Source organism: Chrysochloris asiatica, unplaced genomic scaffold (genome assembly GCF_000296735.1).
Source record: "Chrysochloris asiatica unplaced genomic scaffold, ChrAsi1.0 scaffold00103, whole genome shotgun sequence".
In the NCBI taxonomy this organism is placed as follows: Eukaryota; Metazoa; Chordata; class Mammalia; order Afrosoricida; family Chrysochloridae; genus Chrysochloris; species Chrysochloris asiatica.
The window spans coordinates 4,237,451-4,257,555 of record NW_006408621.1 but is presented as its reverse complement, the minus strand read 5'-3'; the positions used below and the strand labels follow the sequence as shown (position 1 = coordinate 4,257,555).

The following is a 20,105-nucleotide window of genomic DNA, read 5'->3' as shown; positions in this document are numbered from 1 at the left end:
TGTTTACACTGATTACATGTTACAATTATAATATTTTTGATTTACGGGTTAGAAAGAAGATATTAAATTTAATTTCATGTGCTTACTTTTGCCTTTTTAATGTGACTACTAAAAGACTTCAAATCAAATATGCAGCTCACCTTGCATTTCTATTGGATAGTACTGCTTGTATAGTTAACTTCCATAATGAAAAACTATCCAACAACTCTGGAATTTGAGAAAGTCTGTTAAGACCACTGGCAGGATTCTTCACCAAGTCACTATTACGGGTGTAGAGGGGAGAACTACCATACGTCTGTCAGTCTGTCGTACTGCATGGCTTGTGTGTTGCTATAATACCAGACGCTATATACACCACTATATACCAGCAGGGTTGTCAACCATGATGGATAGGTTTCAGTGGAGCTTCCAGATTAAGACAAACTAGGAAGAATGACTTGACAATCTACTTCTAAAAAATGTGGCCAGTGGAAAACCTTATGAATAGTAGTAAAACATTGTCTGATACAGTGCTGGATGGTGAGACTGGGAAAGAGCTACCTTCTAAAAGCAGAGCCGACTTTAATAATGTGGGTGGAATAAAGCTTTCAGGATCTTCATGTGTTGATATAGCACAGATAACAGCAAATACCCATGGAATGAAAGAAGTATGAATTAAAAATATTAGAAGTTGTAATAACAGAAATGGAATGCTTGAAGATCAGTATGCTAGGCCATTAGTGAACTGAAATGAACTGGTGTTGGCCATTTTAAATCAGACAAACAAATGGTCTACTATACTGAGAAGGTCACAGAGAAACTATAACATATTGTCAAAAAGAACCTTTCAATATCTATCCAGAGATATAGTGCTATCAGTGACAATATCCATTAAGCTGAACAAGAAAGACCAGCTAATGTCACTACTATTCAAATTAATGCACCAACCACTAATACTAAGAATGAAAAAATTAAATGGTTTTACAACTTCTGCAGTCTGAATTTGATAAAGTATATAAGTCAAGATATCCTTCTCCAGCGACTGGTCCTTCCTGACAATATGTCCAAAGTCTGACCATCTTGGCCTTCAAGGAGCACTCTGGCTGCACTTCTTCCAACACAGATCTGTTGGTTCTATGGGCAGCCCATGGCACTTTCAATATTCTTCTTCAACACCATAACTCAAATGCATAAATTCTTCTACAGTCTTCCTTATTCACTGTCTAGTTTATGCATGCATATGAGGTTATTGAAAATACCATGGCTTGGGTCAGGCGCACCTTAGTCCTCAAGCTGACATCTTTGCTCTTCAACACTTTAAAAAAGGTTTGTGCAGCAGATTTGCCTAATGCGATACGTCATTTGATTTCTTGACTGCTGCTTCCATGAGTGTTGATAGTTGATTCAAGAAGAATGAAGTCCTTGACAACTTCAATCTTTTCTCTGTTGACAAGAATGTTGTTGATTGGTCCAGTGGTGAGGATTTTTGTTTTCTTTACATTGAGATCTCTTTGATCTTCATCAGTAAATGTTTTATTTTGTCAGGAGGGACCAGTCGCTGGAGAAGGATATCATGTTTGGTAAGGTGGAGGGTCAGAGAAAAAGTGGAAGACCCCAACAAGATGGATTGGCCAAGCGGCAGCATCGATGGACTCAAGTGTGGCAACAGTAGTGAGGCTGGCCCAGGATCGGGCAGTGTTTCGTTCTGCTGTGCATAAGGTCACTATGAGTCAGTACTGACTCAAAGGCACCTAACAACATAGTCAAGATGCAACGATAATTACTTGTGATTGGAGTGTGAAAGAAATACAGAAGAAGGACTGGTAGTTGGAAAATAGGGCCTTGGTTATGGGAAAAACGCTGGAGATTATATGATAGACCTTTGCAAAAGCAACAACTTATTCATTGCAAGTATGCTTTTCAACAACATAAATAGTGACTATTTATGTGGAACTTGCCATATGGAATACACAAGAATCAAACTGACTACATCTGTGGAAACAGATGGTGTAGAAACTCAATGCTATCAGTCAGAACAAGGCCAGAGTCTGACTGTGGAACAAACGATCAACTGCTCATATGTAAGTTCAATATGAAGCTGAAGGAAATTAAAACAACTATACAAGAGTCAAAGAATGACCTTGAGTATATCGCCTCTGAAGTTAGAGACCATCAAGAATAGATTTAATGCACTGAACAATAATGATTGAAGGTCAGATGAGTTGAGGGATTACATCAGATATCATAAACAAAGAAAGCAAAAGGTCATTAAACACAGGAGGGAAAGAAAAGACCAAAATGAAATGTCCGAAGATACTCTGAAACGTGCTCTTAAACATACAGAAGCAAAACAGAGGGAAGAAATGATGATGTAAGAGATAAACAAAGGTCATTGTGAGAAGACTAAGTATTATGATGAAATGTGCAAAGACCTGGAAGTTAGAAAACTAAAGGAAAGAGCATGTTTGGCATTTCTCAAACTCAAAGAACTAAAATAAATAAACAAATAAAATTCAAGCTTTGATAAGCACTGAGAAAGTAAATGATAATTAATGACTAAAATTACCCATGATGTTGGGTAGGTACGTCAATAAAGTGAAGTAGAAGTCTGACTAACTGAATGGGTCATAGAGAAAAAATCAGAACAGTGCTTTCTTGAACTATCTGGTTACTTAAAGCCAGACTGAAGGTCCTGTTATGTCTGAATTGTTTTGTCAGTTGCGAGTACATGTCCTATCAAGTATTCTTTTTTTCAATGATAAAAGGGTATAAGGGGAGCACAGTGGCTCTACAGGTTAAGCACTAGACTGCTAACCACAAGATCAACAGTTCAAGGTTGGTGGTTCAAACCCACCAGTCACTCCTCAAAAACTCTACAGGGTCACTCTGAGTCGGAAGTGACTTGATGGCACTTAACAGCAATCCGTGTGGGAACAAATTACCAGGTCTTTTCTCCTACCGAGGATTGGTGGGTTCCAAGTTCTGGCTGTTGAGCACTTAACCACTGGGCTGCCAGGGCTGCTTGAGTTAACTGTTAACAGGAGCCAGTATTTCCCAGACAGAAACAAAACATTTACCCATAGCAGAACTAGAGTTTTGCCTTAACATTTCTTGTTGCTCCTGGTGTTAATGTTAAGTGCTGTCAAGCTGGTTCTGACTCATAGTCCTGTACTGGGTTGGGGCAGAACAAATGAGCTTCTAATTTCAAAGAAGTGCTGAGGCATGAAAAGAACTGGTGGCAAAGTAAGTGACAACCAGGTAGATGGATCAGACTGGACCATGCAGTCACTAGATAATGAAATTCTTTTCTTTTGTTTTTTAAATGTTATGTAAGTTACTGTGAGTGATCCTGAAGGTGATCTAAGCTTTGATATTGGAATTAAAAGAACAAATATTTGGTTGTTTGGGTAATTTTAGGTGAGGTTTTGCTCCCCTAAGCATGACACCCAAAGCCAGCGGTTCGCAGTGAGCAAATTCTGACTTTTACTCACCAGCTTCTCTTTGGAAACCCTATACAGAGTCGCTATGGGTCAGAAATTTGATGGCAACCATTGTGAAAGTGAGCTAAAGCTTCTGAATCCAGAGTGGGACCCTAACTTCTCTGATTCAGAGGGAAACAATAAATAATAATCACCTTTCATTTTGTTGAGAATTTTTGTTGTTGTTAAATGCCATCGAGTCGTTTCCAACTCATGGACCTTGCACAGGGGTTTGGCTGCTGGGTTTGTGGTGGGCTTGAACCATTAATCTTGTAGATCGCAGTCCAGTGCTCATCCTACAGAGCCACTGTGCTCCCTTTATGCCCTTTCATCATCAAAAAAAGAGTACTTGATAGGACATGTACTTGCAATCAAGTAAGCACACATTTCGGGAAAGCATATTTTTCACTGTTCTGATTTTTTCTGTTTGACCCATATACTTAATCAGGCTTCGACTTCACTTTATTGACATCTCTACCCAGCATCATGGGTAATTTCAGTCATTAGTTATAATGCACTCATTTACTTCCTCAGTGCTTATCACGGATCCATAGAGACAGATCGTCACTCCTGTGTAGACATGCAGTGTCAGAAGCCCTGAGGAAGAGCTCTACTCTGTCCTACAGTCTCACTGAGAGTCACAACTGCATTGCCCGCAGTGGGTTAGGTCAACTGAGTGACAACAGTCAGAAAAGACAAATGAGGAAGTTAGACATCTGCTTCAGTGGGATTTACAATCTAATGAAGAGGTGTTCTGAACAAGTTATAATAAAATGTGTGAGATGTTCTAACTGGAGAATATAAACATACGGCTAGTCAGCAATTATTCTGAACACTGAAATAATTTACCATCCAAATTCAAATTACCTACTATCAAATCCAGGGGCCACAATAATGGCCCTGACTATACCATCATGGCACAGGACAGGCCAATATTTTGTACATGGGTCATCATGAGTTATATCTGATCTAGTGGCAACTAAAAATAATGATGTCAAATCAAGCAAAATGATTACCTTTCTTCTTTGACGGTGAGTCTACTTTAGCTGTAGGCTTTAATTCTGAGGATGCTTCCACTAGCGATGCGTGAGGAAGGTGGTCTGCATCTAATATAGATGAAACCTGAGGATCCCTAAGAGGAGGTTCAGTAAGTTCTGCAGTGGGACTGGTGTGGCTTATCGGCTTACACGGAGCTCTGGGTTTGGGTTTTACTATTGTGCAGACTGTGTCTTCGATGGAAACATCTTTTTCAATTTCACTCGCGAGGGTGTCCTCACTGGGAATCACCCGAAAATGGGTGTTTTCTGATGGTGTAATTGTAGCTCTCCAAGAATGATGATCAGATCTCTCTCTTTTGCTAATCTGAAAAAAAAAAAAGACTTATATATTGGTTTAAAGTAAAACTCGTTTCAAAGGTGTTTATTATAATCTATTTCTTAAGCTGGATGGCAGGTGATCATTTCACTATTTATAGCATTGTATGTGTAAAATATAAAAAATGGGAAAAGGTAATAACTGCATTTTGTCTAAAACTGTAATATTAGACAAATATTTGTCTAATACCATAATGTTGTTGCTGTTGTAAAGTACTGTGGAGTCTGTTCTGACTCATAGCGGCCCTGTATAGGGTTTCTGAGAAGTGGCTGGTTAGTTTGAACTGCCTTCCTGGCAGTTCAAATCAACCTTGGGTTTAGTGCATTATCCTGTAGCCCCACATTTATAACTGTTCTACATGAAGAGTCAAACACTGGAGAAGACTGAAAATAAAAGAATTTTTAGCTACTAAGAGGTAGAGAATATTCATTTTGAAGGAGAAAACTTGAATTGCTAAAGTAAAATTTAGCCCACTTGAAGTATAGTTTCAAAGTTCCACTTCAAAGCTGTTAAACAGTGCAAAAGTGGAAAATAAAGTGTAAAGTCAATCATACATTAAGCAAAATGTTTTTTTTTTTTAAATAAAATTAAACAGAACATCTAAACATTCTCAAGAAATTTATCTTCCCAGTTCTTTCTTGTTTCATGAGTTGGCAAAAAGCTTTCAAAATCACTTTCTTATTTAATATTTCAATGTGGAAATCTTAGTTTCCTTCAAGTGTCTTTCAAATTAACAATGTCCTCATATTAACAATCAACAAACTGTTGATAGAAACAAAATGATGCTGGATCTTTCTGTGGCAGATACAAGGTGCAACCATCCTGGAAACATGCTAACGTTGCATTTCTTGTATGTCCACATGAGGGCACTACTGTCATTTTGATTCATGTTCATGCAGTGAGAAATTAAATTACACCCTTTACTTCTGAGAGTACCTTGGTGGACTCTGGAAACCCGCCCCACGTCCATTCCATGTGAGACTCGGATCTGAGCAGGCTTTCAGCAGGCTTCACCTCCAACTCTGAATCACTCTTAGGACACACCACCTGAGAATAGGTGCTGCAAACACAAAAACAAAAAAATATGATGGCTTTCAAGTTAGGATTCCTGTAACCTTGCTGAACTTGACAGAGTATAGGCAATACGCAGTCTGAGTAAATCAACAGTATCCTGAAAATATGAATATGGTACAAAAGGGAATACCAATGATAACTTCCATTTGAGTTCTTTAATAATATAAGCTGATACTTATTAAGGACTTGCCAGGTCCTCTGTAAAGATTTCATATGTATTAATTATCTCATTTGATTTTCATAAGCAATGACAAAGATAAATTTATAGGAAATAGAATACATGGAAAGATGGATTAAGTACTATGTGAGAGAACTAGGTGTGAACTTAGGTGTTTAAACAGAGCGACGCTACATTATCTTCCCACTGTATTATCCAGTTACAGTCCATAGTTGACATCAAAAATTGGAACTCAGGAAATGTAGAAGGCTAATGTACTGGCTGCTAACCACAAGGTCAGCAGTTCAAACCCACCAGTCTCTCCTCAGAAATCCTATAAATGGTCGCTGTGAGTGGGAACAGACTTGAAGGCACTTAACAACAACTGTTGGAAGACAAAAAGTACCAGTACAGTTGGTAACAGAAAAGCTACTTAGTATAACCTTAAGTTCTCGTCCCTTTAAAAAATCAAGACCTTAAAAAGAAAACAAAAAAACTTACTTGCCCAAAGGAGACCATTCTCCATCAGATAATGGGTAATGGTCCCCAGAATGGAAGATTAATGGCTCTTTATATTCTTCTTCCTTTAAGGAAGCATTTGAAGATCCTCTGTGAAAGGAAATAAACAAATAAATAAAACAAAGAAAGGCAGGCACAATGATATGTCAGCTGGAAAAAAAAAAAAAAAAAAATCCCCCAAATCTACTGACATAAATGATAAAATGAAGAGGGCCCAATGACTTCTAACGAACCCAAGTAATAGGAAAATATCATCATATTTTAATTAGAGGTGATGCTCAAAGATGTCTCACATCACATGATACTCCAACTACTATTTAAATATGAAACAGAAAGAGGAAGGTCAGAAATCAAGAAGTGACTAAAAAGTCCTTTAGGGGTAACTGATTTCAAAGGCATAAGGAAACTAGGGCTTTTCGTATACATCATTGAATCCTTGCAAATCTAAGGCAGCAATAGGCCACTTTAGACATGTGAAAATTAAGGATCCAGAAGTTTGAACAGTTGGCCTAAAGTAAAAAATCTAGCCAGTAGTTGAATTCAAAAGACCTTGTTTCACAACACTCTCCTGTAAATTACAAAAATTATCAGAATACTAGTTGACAAGAGCTAGCATAAAAAAATCCCAAACTACCCCAAACACTTAAGAACCCGGGACTATTTTTTTTTTTCCCCCCAGGACTTGAGAACTCTTTCTTTATTCTGATATATCCTATATGATATAGGGATATGAAGACAATGATATTTATAATTATATGGCAAATGCTTTAAAAATTCATCGATAAGACCATGGCCTTGTAGAAGATTGAACTAATGCAAACAAGGCCTTAATTTACCCACTGATGTTCTTTTATCTGTAGTTACAACTAATTGTTACATAACATTGAAAACACCCTTCATAAGCACCAGGAGCCCCAATTTTTAATCTTTAGCTGGAAATTTATCACTTGTCTTAACTACTTCACACAACGAATGGAAGATTTATGAGGCACATCTTATTGAAACCTCTGGAAGATACTTTCAAAAAAAAAAAAAAAAAACTACCTCAGCAAAGCAGAAAGCAGTATACTATGCAAGTAAGTTTAAGAGCTTTGACAGAAACCAATGTTCTATCTAACAGAACACTCAACCTAAAGCGAGAATATATGTATCACTTCACGTGGGGGACTAAAAATCGGGATAGAAAGCAAATTATGATTTTTTTTCCTTTCTATGTTAGCTTTTCCATGAACCCTGACACATACAGCGTTTCCACACAGCTGCATGTCAGAATTTATGTTTATCCTAATGCTATTCTTCTCTCTTACAGAAACACAGGCTCATTCAAAGGGGGAGAAAAATCCATACTTGAGAAAGTCAGACATCTAGGTAAAACTTTTCTACAAGAGTAAGTCAAAAAGTATCACTACAAAATCAAAGAAACCTTTACTGAAATTATCAAAATATGAAACTATTATGTCTTGATATATTTGCCACATGCAATATATACACATAAATATGTGTGAAGGCAGTATCTCCATGTCTCTAATCCTTTCCTAGAATCCTGGTGTGCTTCTGTAGGATAAGCAGTGGACTGCCACCATAAGGTCGGAGGTTCAAACCCACCAGCTGCTCCTTGGAAACCCTACACAGGGTCGTATAAGTCAGAACCAACTTGATGGCACAAAAGAACCACCACACTCCCCTAAAGAAGTCTGAGTTCTTCGATTCACACCACATAAAAACAGCAGTTTCAGCATCTTTAAGGGTCTCAAATTGTGTTCCTTTTAAATGCTCCTTGAATTTGAGGATCAAAAAGGAGCCTGAACTCTGAGGATCAGACTTTAGCCACCTAGTAGACATAGCAAACTGTCCCTCATCTGATTATTCAGTAATGCTTGTTAGTAATCTCATACATGAGCCCTGGATATCCACAGACAAATGTAAAAACCTTCCCTAAAAGCTGAGACTGTAAATTCCAAAAAGGCAAGCCCCCCCCCTCCCAAAAAAAAAGCTAAAGAGGATAGAGGGAAACACTGTTAACTGATGATATATGGAGGGGATAATAATCAATGTAATGAAACAAGCTATATGAATGGTTGAATGTGAAGCCGATGATGTGCCCTGTAAACTTTCACTCAATCCAAAATAAAAACATTTAATTAAAAAAAAAAAGAATTTATTGAGACTTGCTTCGTGGTCTAACACATGGTCTATTGTGGAGAATGTTTCACGTGCACTGAAAAATAATGTGTACTGTGCTGCTATTGGATTGGAATATTCAGTTCAAATTTATGAGATACATTTTATTGATTGTGTTACTTATTTCTTCTGTGTTTTTGTTGAGTTTCTTTGTGATTTTTCTGTCCTTTTTGTAAAGTGGCAAATTAAAATCTCCAACTATTAAAAAAAAAAAAAGGAAAGGAGCCTGAAGGGCTAAGGACAAGCTGTATGGTGAATGGGGTGAGATTTTCCAAGGAAATTCTAAGATAGCACTTTGGTACACTCAAAAAATGAGCACCTGACTTTCTGTGATGGAAAAAAAATTCTTTGGTACACCTTTCCTGGACTTTTTCTCATAACACAGTTTTCAATTTTATAAAAAATAAACAAGCCCTCATGATTATCCTGTGTCCTTCAAGAAAATATCCAAGAAACCTCTTGGGAATCCTAATGAAGTTATGATAACTTTCTGAGCTGACCTTTCTCTGCCTTGAATATAAGTGACTAGCAGAGCCCGCCGAAGTCACCTAACAAAACTTGCCACTGTTGTTCTTATGTGTCATTGCATTGGTTCTGACTCATAGCGTCCCTGTATAAGGTTTCCAAGGAGTGACTGCCGATCTTGCAATTCAAACCAGCCTTGTGATCCAGTGCTTATCCTATAGTGCCAAACCAGGACTCCTAACAAGACTTGGTGGAGGTGGTGTAATGTGGAGTGGCTTCCGACTCATAGCGACCCTGTACAGGGTTTCTGATGCTGTAAATCTTTACGGGAGCAGAAAGCCTCATCTTTCTCCCGTGGAACAGCTGATAGTTTTGAACTGCTGACCTTGAGGTTAGCAGACTGACTCATAACTACCAGAGCGCCTTCCTAACAATACTTAGACAAGTATATTACTAAAAGAACTTGACTGTAGCCATCCACATGTTTAAACACATTTGTTTGGAATAAACCCATGCATGTATAAATTATAACCCAAGTAGCAATACCTTTTGACTTCCTTTATTTCCTAATAAAGGAAAATCAAATGAGGAAAATTAGATGTTTGTGCACAATCCCTACTTGTCAAATTTAAAAGGACATCACGACTTGACCAATTCATTTATATGAAAAGGGGTTTGAAACCACAAAAAAGTTGATATTAAGAGTTATTTCATTTTTGGAAAAGATTTCACGTCAGTGCAAAGGGTAAGCCAAGAAGAGTTCAGCAAAGCTAACTGGATTTGGAAAAATATTAAAAGATAGACCAAGAATTTCCAACCCCAGGAAGACATGGAATGGTCTCTGGGCATTTCTGGTCAAAAATACAGCCAATTAGTCTAGGCCCATTAGAGTAAGGGAGGAGGTTTCTGATGCAGAGATTCCTTTCTGTCCTGTGATTACTGTATTAAAACAGGATTTCTAAAAATGTGTTTTCGCACTTTAAAAATAGCACATATGCCCAAGAATAGGAAACAAGCTAGGCAGATCATGATATAGTAACTAAAACCAAGTTTTTGACATGAGGATATAAGGGTGTACACACAAGAAAGTAAAGAAAGTGATTCTATGACCAATACAAAAGGTAACACTGAGCCCAAGATTTGGTACTGTAAGGGGAATAGATGAGCATCCTGTAGGGGGGTTTGGGGAGCTACAGAAGCTGCAGTTCATCATCAAGGAGTAAAAAGCACTTCAGCCTTCATCACAGATGTACCTTAACATTAGTGCCATATTGCAAACCAACACTTGTCCCATTCAAAAGACTATTATTGTATATAAATTATAAATCCTTTTTTTTTAAGTGGGTGCCGACCTTGCAGTTCAAACTGACTTTGCAGTCTAGTGCATTAACCCATAGCGCCACACCAGGACTTAATACTACTCATGTGGGTTGACTTACATGTGTTAGTCAATTGAACAGAAGTTATGGCGTGGCTCTGTTAAGCACTGGATTGCTAACCACAAGGTTGGCAGTTCAAACCAACAGCCGCTCCATGGAAAACCCTATACGGGGTCACTACGAGTATTTTATTAGCTTAAAATCCTAGGAATCGATGATACAAATGTAGGATTTGTATCATTAATAACTTAGCACTTCCCAACTAGTATCTGGATATTGACAAAACCCCCCACATTATCTGGATTGTTGATTATTCAGGATTTAAAATTATGTAAGTATAGATACAGTCACCTGCTCTGTTGAGGATAACGTACTTCTTCACTCTCATTTTTCATCTTTTTTTGTTTAACAAAATTCCAATGTGAAATTGTACTTCCTTTGTGGTGCTGTAGGGTAAGCACTGGACCACTACTGCAAGGTTAGCAGCTCAAAGCCACCAGCCGCTCCTCAGAAACTCTATGCAAGGTTGATATGAGTCAGAACCTACTTGATGGCATTTAACATCAGAAATGAAGCTAAAGTCTCTGACATAGTCAGTAAATGTAGGAAGAGTGAGTAAGAATATGACAGAGAGGATGCTATTGTTGTTGAATACCATCAAGTCAGTTTTCTGACCCACAGTGACTCTGTATAGTGTTTCCAAGAAGCAGCTGGTGAGCTTGAACCACCAACCTTGAGGTTCAAACCGACTTTGCAATATGGTGCATTAACCCACAGCACCACACCAGGGCAGGATAGTTGGTGGATAATCAAAGACAGTGGAAAAAAATTCACTTATTACATATTACAATCAATGTAATTTTGTTTCATGATTTATAATCCAGATTTTAAAATTCCAGAAAATGAGTTAACAGTTTTACCAAAAGGAATTTTTATATGATTTTAATCATAAATATCCTTTTCCGTATTTGACCGTTTGAAACAAAATCGTAGTAAATACAATTTGTAACAGATCAAGGTAGAGTTACAAGAAATTATTTTTCTTCTTTTCAGTCATAAGAAAAACTTCAACACCAACAATTTCCCAGGAAGTATGGCATGATAAGTCCAGGGTCGCTATGGGTCGGAACCAACTCGATGGCACTTAACAACAACAACATGGTATGATTTCTCTCTTTTTTTGGGGGGGCAGTTGGGATAAAAAAAAATATATACCACAAACCAACATCTACCTTATGAATCTACTCAAATCCTCGTCCCCTAATTCAAATATAAGGTTTGGAAATGCTGGGTAGGCATCTCTGGGCAGGAGTTTCTACTTCAGTGATCATCAGTGAAGAATCACCCACTGATACATGTCCCTTAGTAAAGGGCAACCAACTGAAGGGAACAGGGCATAAAATCATTTAAAAAATGTTTAATCTTCAGTAAAAAATTTATGTTCTACCCCAAACCATTGTTACCTTTTAAATCCCAGCTAGTGTTAACTTTAAAAATGGAATACATTTTGAGCTCTTCTACTTATTTGGTGAGTAAGTGGTGTTCAAGATTTCTGAATTTTACTAGTGTGTTCTGGTGATAAAGTAAAACAAAAATCTCAACCTCTCAGGAGTAGTGAGCCTAGTACTGGGCAGAAAACACTCACAGCCAACACTGCTCACCCATAGGTGAATCACTAATTCAGATCTTCTTTGTGACTTACGATTTTTTGGAAACTTACAGGATGAAAAGGAACACATCCCAGTCTGGTGCAAATGACATTTCAGTACCATAGTATAATGTCTGGTAGTGATATTTTTAAAGTTGTGGAAAGAAAAGGCCTGCTTCATAATTGTCAAGGGGTAAAAATAAGTCCCAATTTCACACCACAAATGTCTCACTTTATCTTAAAGTGCTAGCATAAGTGGACAAAGGTCTATAAATGGTACAAAAGACCCTTTTTCCAGGTGTGAGCTCTACCTTGCTGCTGACTGGGCTCCCTTCTCATCATCTGAGCTTCTATCCACGTTGAATGCATCTTCCGCAATAGAAGCAGTTTGATCTTCCTTCTTACTGTCTTGCTTGCATTTCTTTCTCCTTCGTTTTTTCTTTTTCACAGAACCTGGGGTGAAAACTGTCTCCATTTCCAAGATGTGTGAGACATCTGAACTCTGAGGTAATCTTTCATGTCCACCTGATTTCATCAAAAGGGGGTCAATATCATTAAAGAATTGATCTTCAGTAGGAATTGGTGAGGTGGCAAGATAAGCAGGAAGTTTTTCCTTAAAGAGAACAAGAAAGGTTAACAATGACAAAGTGAACAATGAAGCAAACAATAATTCACCGAGTATATAAGTTTCATGTTGTTGTTCAGTGCCATTGAGTTGGTTCTGACTCATAACAATCCCATATCAAATTTCTGAGAAGATCTGAACTGTTGATCTTACAGTTAGTTAGCAGTCTAGTGCTTATCCTACAGTGCCACAGCAGAACCCCATCTAAAGTTTCATAACGGTAGAAAAAAAACACATTTTTCCTAGAGGTAAGAAAGATACGCAACTAAGCCACTGCATACTCTACAATGAATAGGTCTTTATTCTTTGTTATACATAGCTTAGTGTTAGCTCATTTCGGTACATGCAATTTGGAGTCCTGGTATGGCACTGTGGGTTAATGCACTGGACTACGATGTCAGTGTGAACCTCAAGGTTGGTGGTTCAAGCTCACCAGCTAGCTGCTCCTTGGAAACGCTATACAGGGTTGCTATGAGTCGGAACCGACTCAATGGTGCTTAACAACAATTAAATAAATTTAGAGGGACTGACACACTAAGCCAGTATATGAAACACAAAAAAGCTACAATTAACATCTCTGTAAAAGGAAGGTTGAATAGCAGCAGCATTCAAAGGAGGTTTTATAAAGGACGCTGTCAAGAACTTACCAAGGAGAATAAGAACAGGCTAATGCAGAAAGTAAAGAGTACAAATACTACATTGAACACAGGATGGCGGAACAGGTAACTGAAGAAAGGTGCTATAATCAAGTTCACAGAAGTTAACGCTTATGTTTTGCCAAATTAATTGAGGGTACAGGAGGGTGACTAAAATAGAGACGTTCTGTAACAAACGAAGTTAACAAAATCTTAAACCATAAAAGTATTAAAATATTCTCTTTTATGGGTTTCTTGTTGCTGTTGTTGTTGTTAAATGCTGTCAAGTTGGTTCTGACTCATAGTGACTCTGTATAAGGCTTCCAAGGAGCAGCTGGAGAGCTTGAACTGCCGGCCTTGCAATTCAAACCAATTTTGCAATCCAGTGCATTAACCCACAGCACCACACCAGGAGTCCAAAATATCCTCTTGTTGTTGTTGTTGTTATGTGCCGTGGAGTCGGTTCCGACTCATAGCGACCCTGCACAGGGTTTCCGAGGCTGTTAATCTTTACGGGAGCAGAACGCCTCATCTTTCTCCCGTGGAACCGCTGGTAGTTTCAAACTGCTGACCTTACGGTTCGCAGCCCGATTCGTAACCACTACGCTACCAGAGCTCCTTAGGAACTCAAAAAAGGCAGTAAGGCCAATATTTAGAAATTATTAAACTCTTAATTTAATACTAGGTGTTTAGTAAATGAATTTCTTACCAGTATCTTCATTCCTTGTATCTTAGGGGAAAACAGACGAGGTTATGGGCCTTTCAATTCAATGGTCTCTGTTATGAATAAAATTTACCTGGATGTATTGAAAGCCATTTTGTCTCTGGTGGGGTTTCCCATATTTATTCTGGGTCCTACTGCTTACTTCTGCTGATTTAAAAGTTTATGGCTCAGCATGAATGTTTTCAAAGAAAATGCCTATAAAATCAGTGATCACACCATGCTTACCTAGAGTGACAGAATGACACTCTGCAGTGTACCATGTACACTTGAGAGTCACTTGACTACAAGGAACAAAGATGACTTCATGTCTATGAAAAGCAGTCTGATGACTACAAATTATTACAAGCAAAGTACTTAGCAACCCCACTCAAGAATTTACTCTAGAGAGAAATATAGAGAAAAACACACATAAGCAAAGAGTAGGAAAAACGGAAATAACTTGGATGTCTAACAGCAAAAGAAGGTTAAATAAATCGTGTTCAATCTGTACCATGGAATATTGTACAATTATAAAAAGAGCAGAGTTGGATCTACAATTATTGATCTGAAATGGATGCTGATGGTATATAGTTCAATGAGAAATGTTTAAGAGAAATGAAAAGTAAGTAAAGGAAACTAGGTGAGTGTTTCTAATCCCTTCTAATCCCTCTCAAATGGTGAGCTTCTAGAGAGTAGGGGCTGCGTTTATTCACAGAAGGTGGGATTGCATTGTAATTGAGATGTATACTGAATGAAGTAACACTTGTCATTTTAAAGAAAAGCACAATATACTAGAGAAAAACTGGTCAGTTTTGGTTATAAGAATGTAAAGTTGACACTTTCCAAGTTGACCTTTCTAAGCATAGTTTAAGCACAGTTTGTAATGGAATCATCAGAATGGACTGTTGAGAACTAGGTAGATAAAAAACCAGCAGTAATTTAGTCCTCTCACATTCTGTTTCTGTTGACGTATACAAAGCCCCATCAGAGTGGTGGATTCTATGGTCGATAGAATGTTTCATCCTCTGACAACTGTCATTTATTATGCTTCCTTTTGTACTCTGCCTCTGATGAATGGGATGTTTGTTTAGATCAAGTCAATGTAAACAAGGTAATATAATGTCAACAGGTAGATAAGATACTCTAAAAGTCATTGGTCAAGTAAGGTGCCCCTTCATAAACTACACTCCTTTAATGTTGTTTTAAACTATTGGCTTCTTTATCAACTAAAAGATGATACACCCTATCTCCTTCTGTTTTGGATAATTTTTTCCTTTGTGAATTTATACTACCAAAATGGTAGTTCATCTACAAAAACTAAAACAAAGCAGTCCTGTATCATTAGTAACTTGCAGCATATCATTTTTGTGACCTGAGATTTTATTATTTATGGAAAAAGATTTAAGATACCTTCAAAGAATTGAAAAAAAGAGGGTCCACGTTAAATTCTTCAAGAACAGTTTCCCACCATTCAAAGTCAGCAGATTCCCACCATTCAAGTCAGCAGATACACAGGACTTGTGAGAGGGCAGGAGGATGGGGGCAAATTGTGCTTTCTTGTTGCAAGAAGCTGAACATGCCAACTCATTTAAATCTCTGGCATATTAATATTAACATATTAATTCACATGGTTATTCAAGGTTAGAGATATAGTGTCGCTAACCCAAATGGTAAAACATGTTTTCAAAGTTTAAGGTCACATCACACAAACTGAGGAGATATGCTTTGATCTTTCAGGTGGAACTGGATATATTCAGCTAACGTATAAACTATAATATGTGACAGTCACATTAAAGTCAGAGAAAATATGTGCCTTCTCTTACAAACAGAGTAGCACAAGGCCTCTGCCGGCTGTCTACAGCCTGCAGCTTAGTGCTGACACAAGCGCCCTATCCCTTCAACTGCTTTCTGACAATATGTTAAACTAAAACAGGAGTTTGTTGAACCAGCAGCAAGCATATAAATTGCTGAACATTGCTTTGGGAGCTGCAGTGTAGGACCAAGTACAGTGTGTGAAGTGGACCCACTGGAACTTACATATTCCTCTTCAGTTTCTTCCACAAAGAAAGCCTCTCCATTGTCACCTAATTTCATGTGAAGATCCACTGCATCACCATTGATTTCTATATCAATCTAAGGGGTGAAAGAAAGTGTGATTTAGCACAAAGAATCTTTCATTCAAGCTAAACATAAAGTACACTTGAATTCTGGGCTCTCAAGCTAAATGAAGTACTTATAGCCAGAGACATTACACTGCCTGCTCTACTAATTAAACACTCCACTAAAACAAATGGATGTTAGGGAAAAATAACCAGGATTCCAAGAAATTTTGTTTTGCTATCTATTTTTATAATACACAAGTTTTGTATTTGTTTAATTTCCCAATTCCAGTAAATATGGGAAACACCAATGTCAACAAACATTTGAGCACTTCCAGAGTGATGACACAGAAAGTCTTCACCACGCACCACTCAGACATGCACGGATTTCACTGGGCAAGCTGTAGAACCCCTTTTAGGCATTCCAATTTTTTTGGCTTTTTAAAAGAAAAATCTTCCTAAATCAGTTTCTGTGTAGGATAATCATTAAGCCTATATCTCATTTTTCTAGTCAAATTTCTTTTTAAAGCTTTTATTATGAATTAAGTGATAGTTTACAATGTACAAAATCAGTTTTGCACTCAACCAATCACATTCTGCTTCTTTGCAATGATTATGATCCCTTCCATCAGCCAACAGCATTTACCTCTATTTACTCCCCTTTTTCCCTTGATATCCACAAAAACATGCAGGAATATACAATTGTTTAAACAACCAAGGGGCACATTTTGCAAGCCAGCCTCCTGCCTGCCAGCACACAGCCTTTCCCTTTCCCTTCATTTAGAGTTCTCAGCTTTTCTATCTCTCCATGACATCACCTCTGCCTCCATCTCTGGTGTCACTGCTTCTCTAGTTAGGATCTCACATTCCAATCCTGTTTTTCCCTCTTGATGGTTCAAGTTCCTCTGTCCCTGGAATGTAAGATGAACTACTCCCCTCTTTTTGTTACTAACTTCTACCTTTACCATTGTGACAATTGCAATTAGTCACGATAACAATTACTCACTATTGAATAATAATAATAATAAAAATCCTATCCCCTTCTTTCACCATACCCATCTAAATAAAATGAAAAATTATTCAGTGGGGATTCTACCTTCCCCCACACTCTGAAACTCAATTCCCTCTTGAGAACTTGTAAGCCAACCACTTTGTGCTTTTATAACCTCCCCACTTTAGGTTTCTTGTTGTTGTTTAGTGCCGTCAAGTCGGTTCCGACACATAGCGACCCTGTATAGGGTTTCCAAGGAGCAGCTGGTGAGCTTGAACTATCCACCTTGCACTTCAAATGGCTTTGCAGTCTGCCACATTAACCCAAAGTGCCACACCAGGACTCCTGATGTCTAAGTTGTCCATCCCAATCACCCCTGTGTACAGAGGGAACAGCAAAGAAATAATGCCTTCTAAGTGGTTTCAGAAAGAGACCCTTATAGTAAAGCTAATGGAAAACTTCAGTGAAAAAACAGTCTGCTGATCCTCCCAAAGAGATCTAGTCTAACAGTACAGGTTAGTATTACCAGAAAACAAAACAAAAAAAAATCCAAAGAAGTGAAATTGTGGCTAGGTGACACTGTTTTGCAATGGAAAGTTCCCAAGTCAATAAATAAATTACAACTGCTTTTGATTTCCAAAGGCCAGCTCTGTGGTTCAACACAGCTCTGAACAGAGGCCAGACCACACGAACCCTGCCACTGGAGATGTGCCTCTACAGTTGAAAACAGATTTTGTAACACTTCCTAGAAATAAAATCCTGTCGTATCTGAAAAACAAGTATCTAGTTTTGTAAAACCCATATACCTTTTCTCTCATGCATAAAACAACATAAGCTTAACTGAAATGGAAGGAAATTTCTATTAAAAAAATAAGGTAAGCTGTATGAGACAGCCACTGGGCCTCTAACACATACATTTAGATCTTTGTCAGAAGATTTTATGGATGATCTCTCATTGTGCTTTAAAATCTTGACAAAGCCCCCCTAATTAGTGAGATAAGACAATGTGAAGCAAGAGTATTAAGCTACGATAAACCTTCAAAGGTTTATTACTAGTTCAGTTTTCTGAGTTAACTGATATAAGATATCTGAGAAAGATGAGGCTTTCTACTCCCGTAAAGATTTACACTCTCGGAAACCCTATACAGGGTCGCTATGGGTCGGAACCGACTCGATGGCACTTAACAACAACAACAACAAGATAGGTTATGGAGACCTTTCCGTTGCTCCATAACCTAAAGAGAAGAGAATGTGACACACAAAGAAATCAATACAAGTATCTTCTTTCTGAAGGAATCTCCACCCCACAAAATGAAAGCCAGCCAGACTAAGGCGTATGGGTTAGCATTTCAGAGTCAGGGTTAGAGATAAACCCCTGGCAACTATTAATAACAAAATTTGTGCTACAAATTAAGATTTTGTAAACTTGGTCAAACAAATAGAAATGACTTTAATGAAATCAGTTCTAATGTATTCTTGATTATGTTAGCCTTTCCCATATTATAAAAGGGTTGTTCTAAATATGGAGTCCTGGTGTGGCACTGTAGGATAAGCACTGGATCACAAGGTCAATTTCAACTGCAGGGTCAGGAGGTCAACCCCACCAGCCGCTCTTCAGAAACCCTATGCAGGGTCACTGTGAGTCTGAACCATTCGACGGCACTTAACAACAACAACATCCTAAATACATTAAAGTACTATATAAGGTAAAAAGAAATTTTCTTGTTTCTAAATACACCCGATTCCCCATTTATAACTTAGAACTTTTCTGTTTTGCTCTCCGAGTTGTAATGTATGGGATTATCAAAAAAAAATTCCGTTTTTTTCCTTGGGAGACTTTCTACAGTAGGGCTTTTTGAATTTAGAAGAAACTAATACATAATGGCTGACTTCCCATACCACGGTCTTCAACATAATACAACTTTTCAAGCACAGAGAGAACCTGAGCGTGAACACCGAATCAAGTGTCACCTCCGTAAGAAGAGGCTGTGCCCGCCACTCACCACTTTCTCCTTGGAGCGCAGCACTCCCAGCTTTCCAAACCGGACATGGAAAGGCGAGCATTGATAGGTGCCATCCTGCTGCTGGACCACGATGACATCGATGCACCCCGACAGGGTGGCTTGGTTAATGCCCTTGTAGAGTTCCTTCACAGTGACAATCACCTGCCCAGCTAGTTGTCCCACATAATTCATGGTTTGAGACTATAAAAGAATAAAAACATAAGACATTAACACTAAGTCTGTAAATCAAATGGCAGTGACAGAGAAATAAAAGCAGTGACTAAAAATACATCGCTCATTTGGATCCCAGATCTCCTGCTGATATTAACCTTGCCAATTCTGAATCCATAGTCTCACAGGACCACTGTTTCTACACATTTTCACCCTCGGACAATCGCAGAGAGCCCTTCCTTGTATCTTGAGAGGCTGTCTTTGAGAGAAACTTCAGAGGGATGCACAAGTCTGTTTCCCTTTCCCATCATCCTGCTCAGTGATGCCACCATTAGGTAATTCCCTCCAATGCTCAGAACCATCAAAGAACCCAGATGTCTCCACCTCCAGCCAAAGGCCTGACCCTGGGACATTTCATTTACTCTGGCCACCATACCCTAGTAGAAACTAGAAACACATCTTCCAACTGTCAAGAGGATATTATGATTCAGGTACTTGTGAAGCAGCTTGGGTTTAATATATTTATAAAATTATTTCTACAGAAATTGTCTTCAAAACTTGCACAATACAAGTTAAAAGCCCAAGACAGGATTTAATTTTGTTCTCCATCTCAATTCAATATT

General features: G+C 38.1%; 1 protein-coding gene across 1 annotated transcript in view; it reads right to left on the bottom strand.

Moving 5' to 3' along the window:
- Positions 1 to 19,515, bottom strand: part of LPIN2 (lipin 2) — a 38,152-nt gene extending 18,637 nt beyond the window's left edge. The window contains exons 1-6 of the mRNA XM_006867272.1: positions 19,312 to 19,515; positions 16,256 to 16,351; positions 12,567 to 12,868; positions 6,565 to 6,672; positions 5,769 to 5,892; positions 4,475 to 4,820 (exon numbers count right to left, since the gene is read on the bottom strand). Coding sequence (XP_006867334.1) covers positions 4,475 to 4,820; positions 5,769 to 5,892; positions 6,565 to 6,672; positions 12,567 to 12,868; positions 16,256 to 16,351; positions 19,312 to 19,503 — 1,168 coding nt within the window. The 5' untranslated portion in view covers positions 19,504 to 19,515. The remainder of the gene's footprint in view (positions 1 to 4,474; positions 4,821 to 5,768; positions 5,893 to 6,564; positions 6,673 to 12,566; positions 12,869 to 16,255; positions 16,352 to 19,311) is intronic.
- Positions 19,516 to 20,105: the final 590 nt, after the last annotated feature.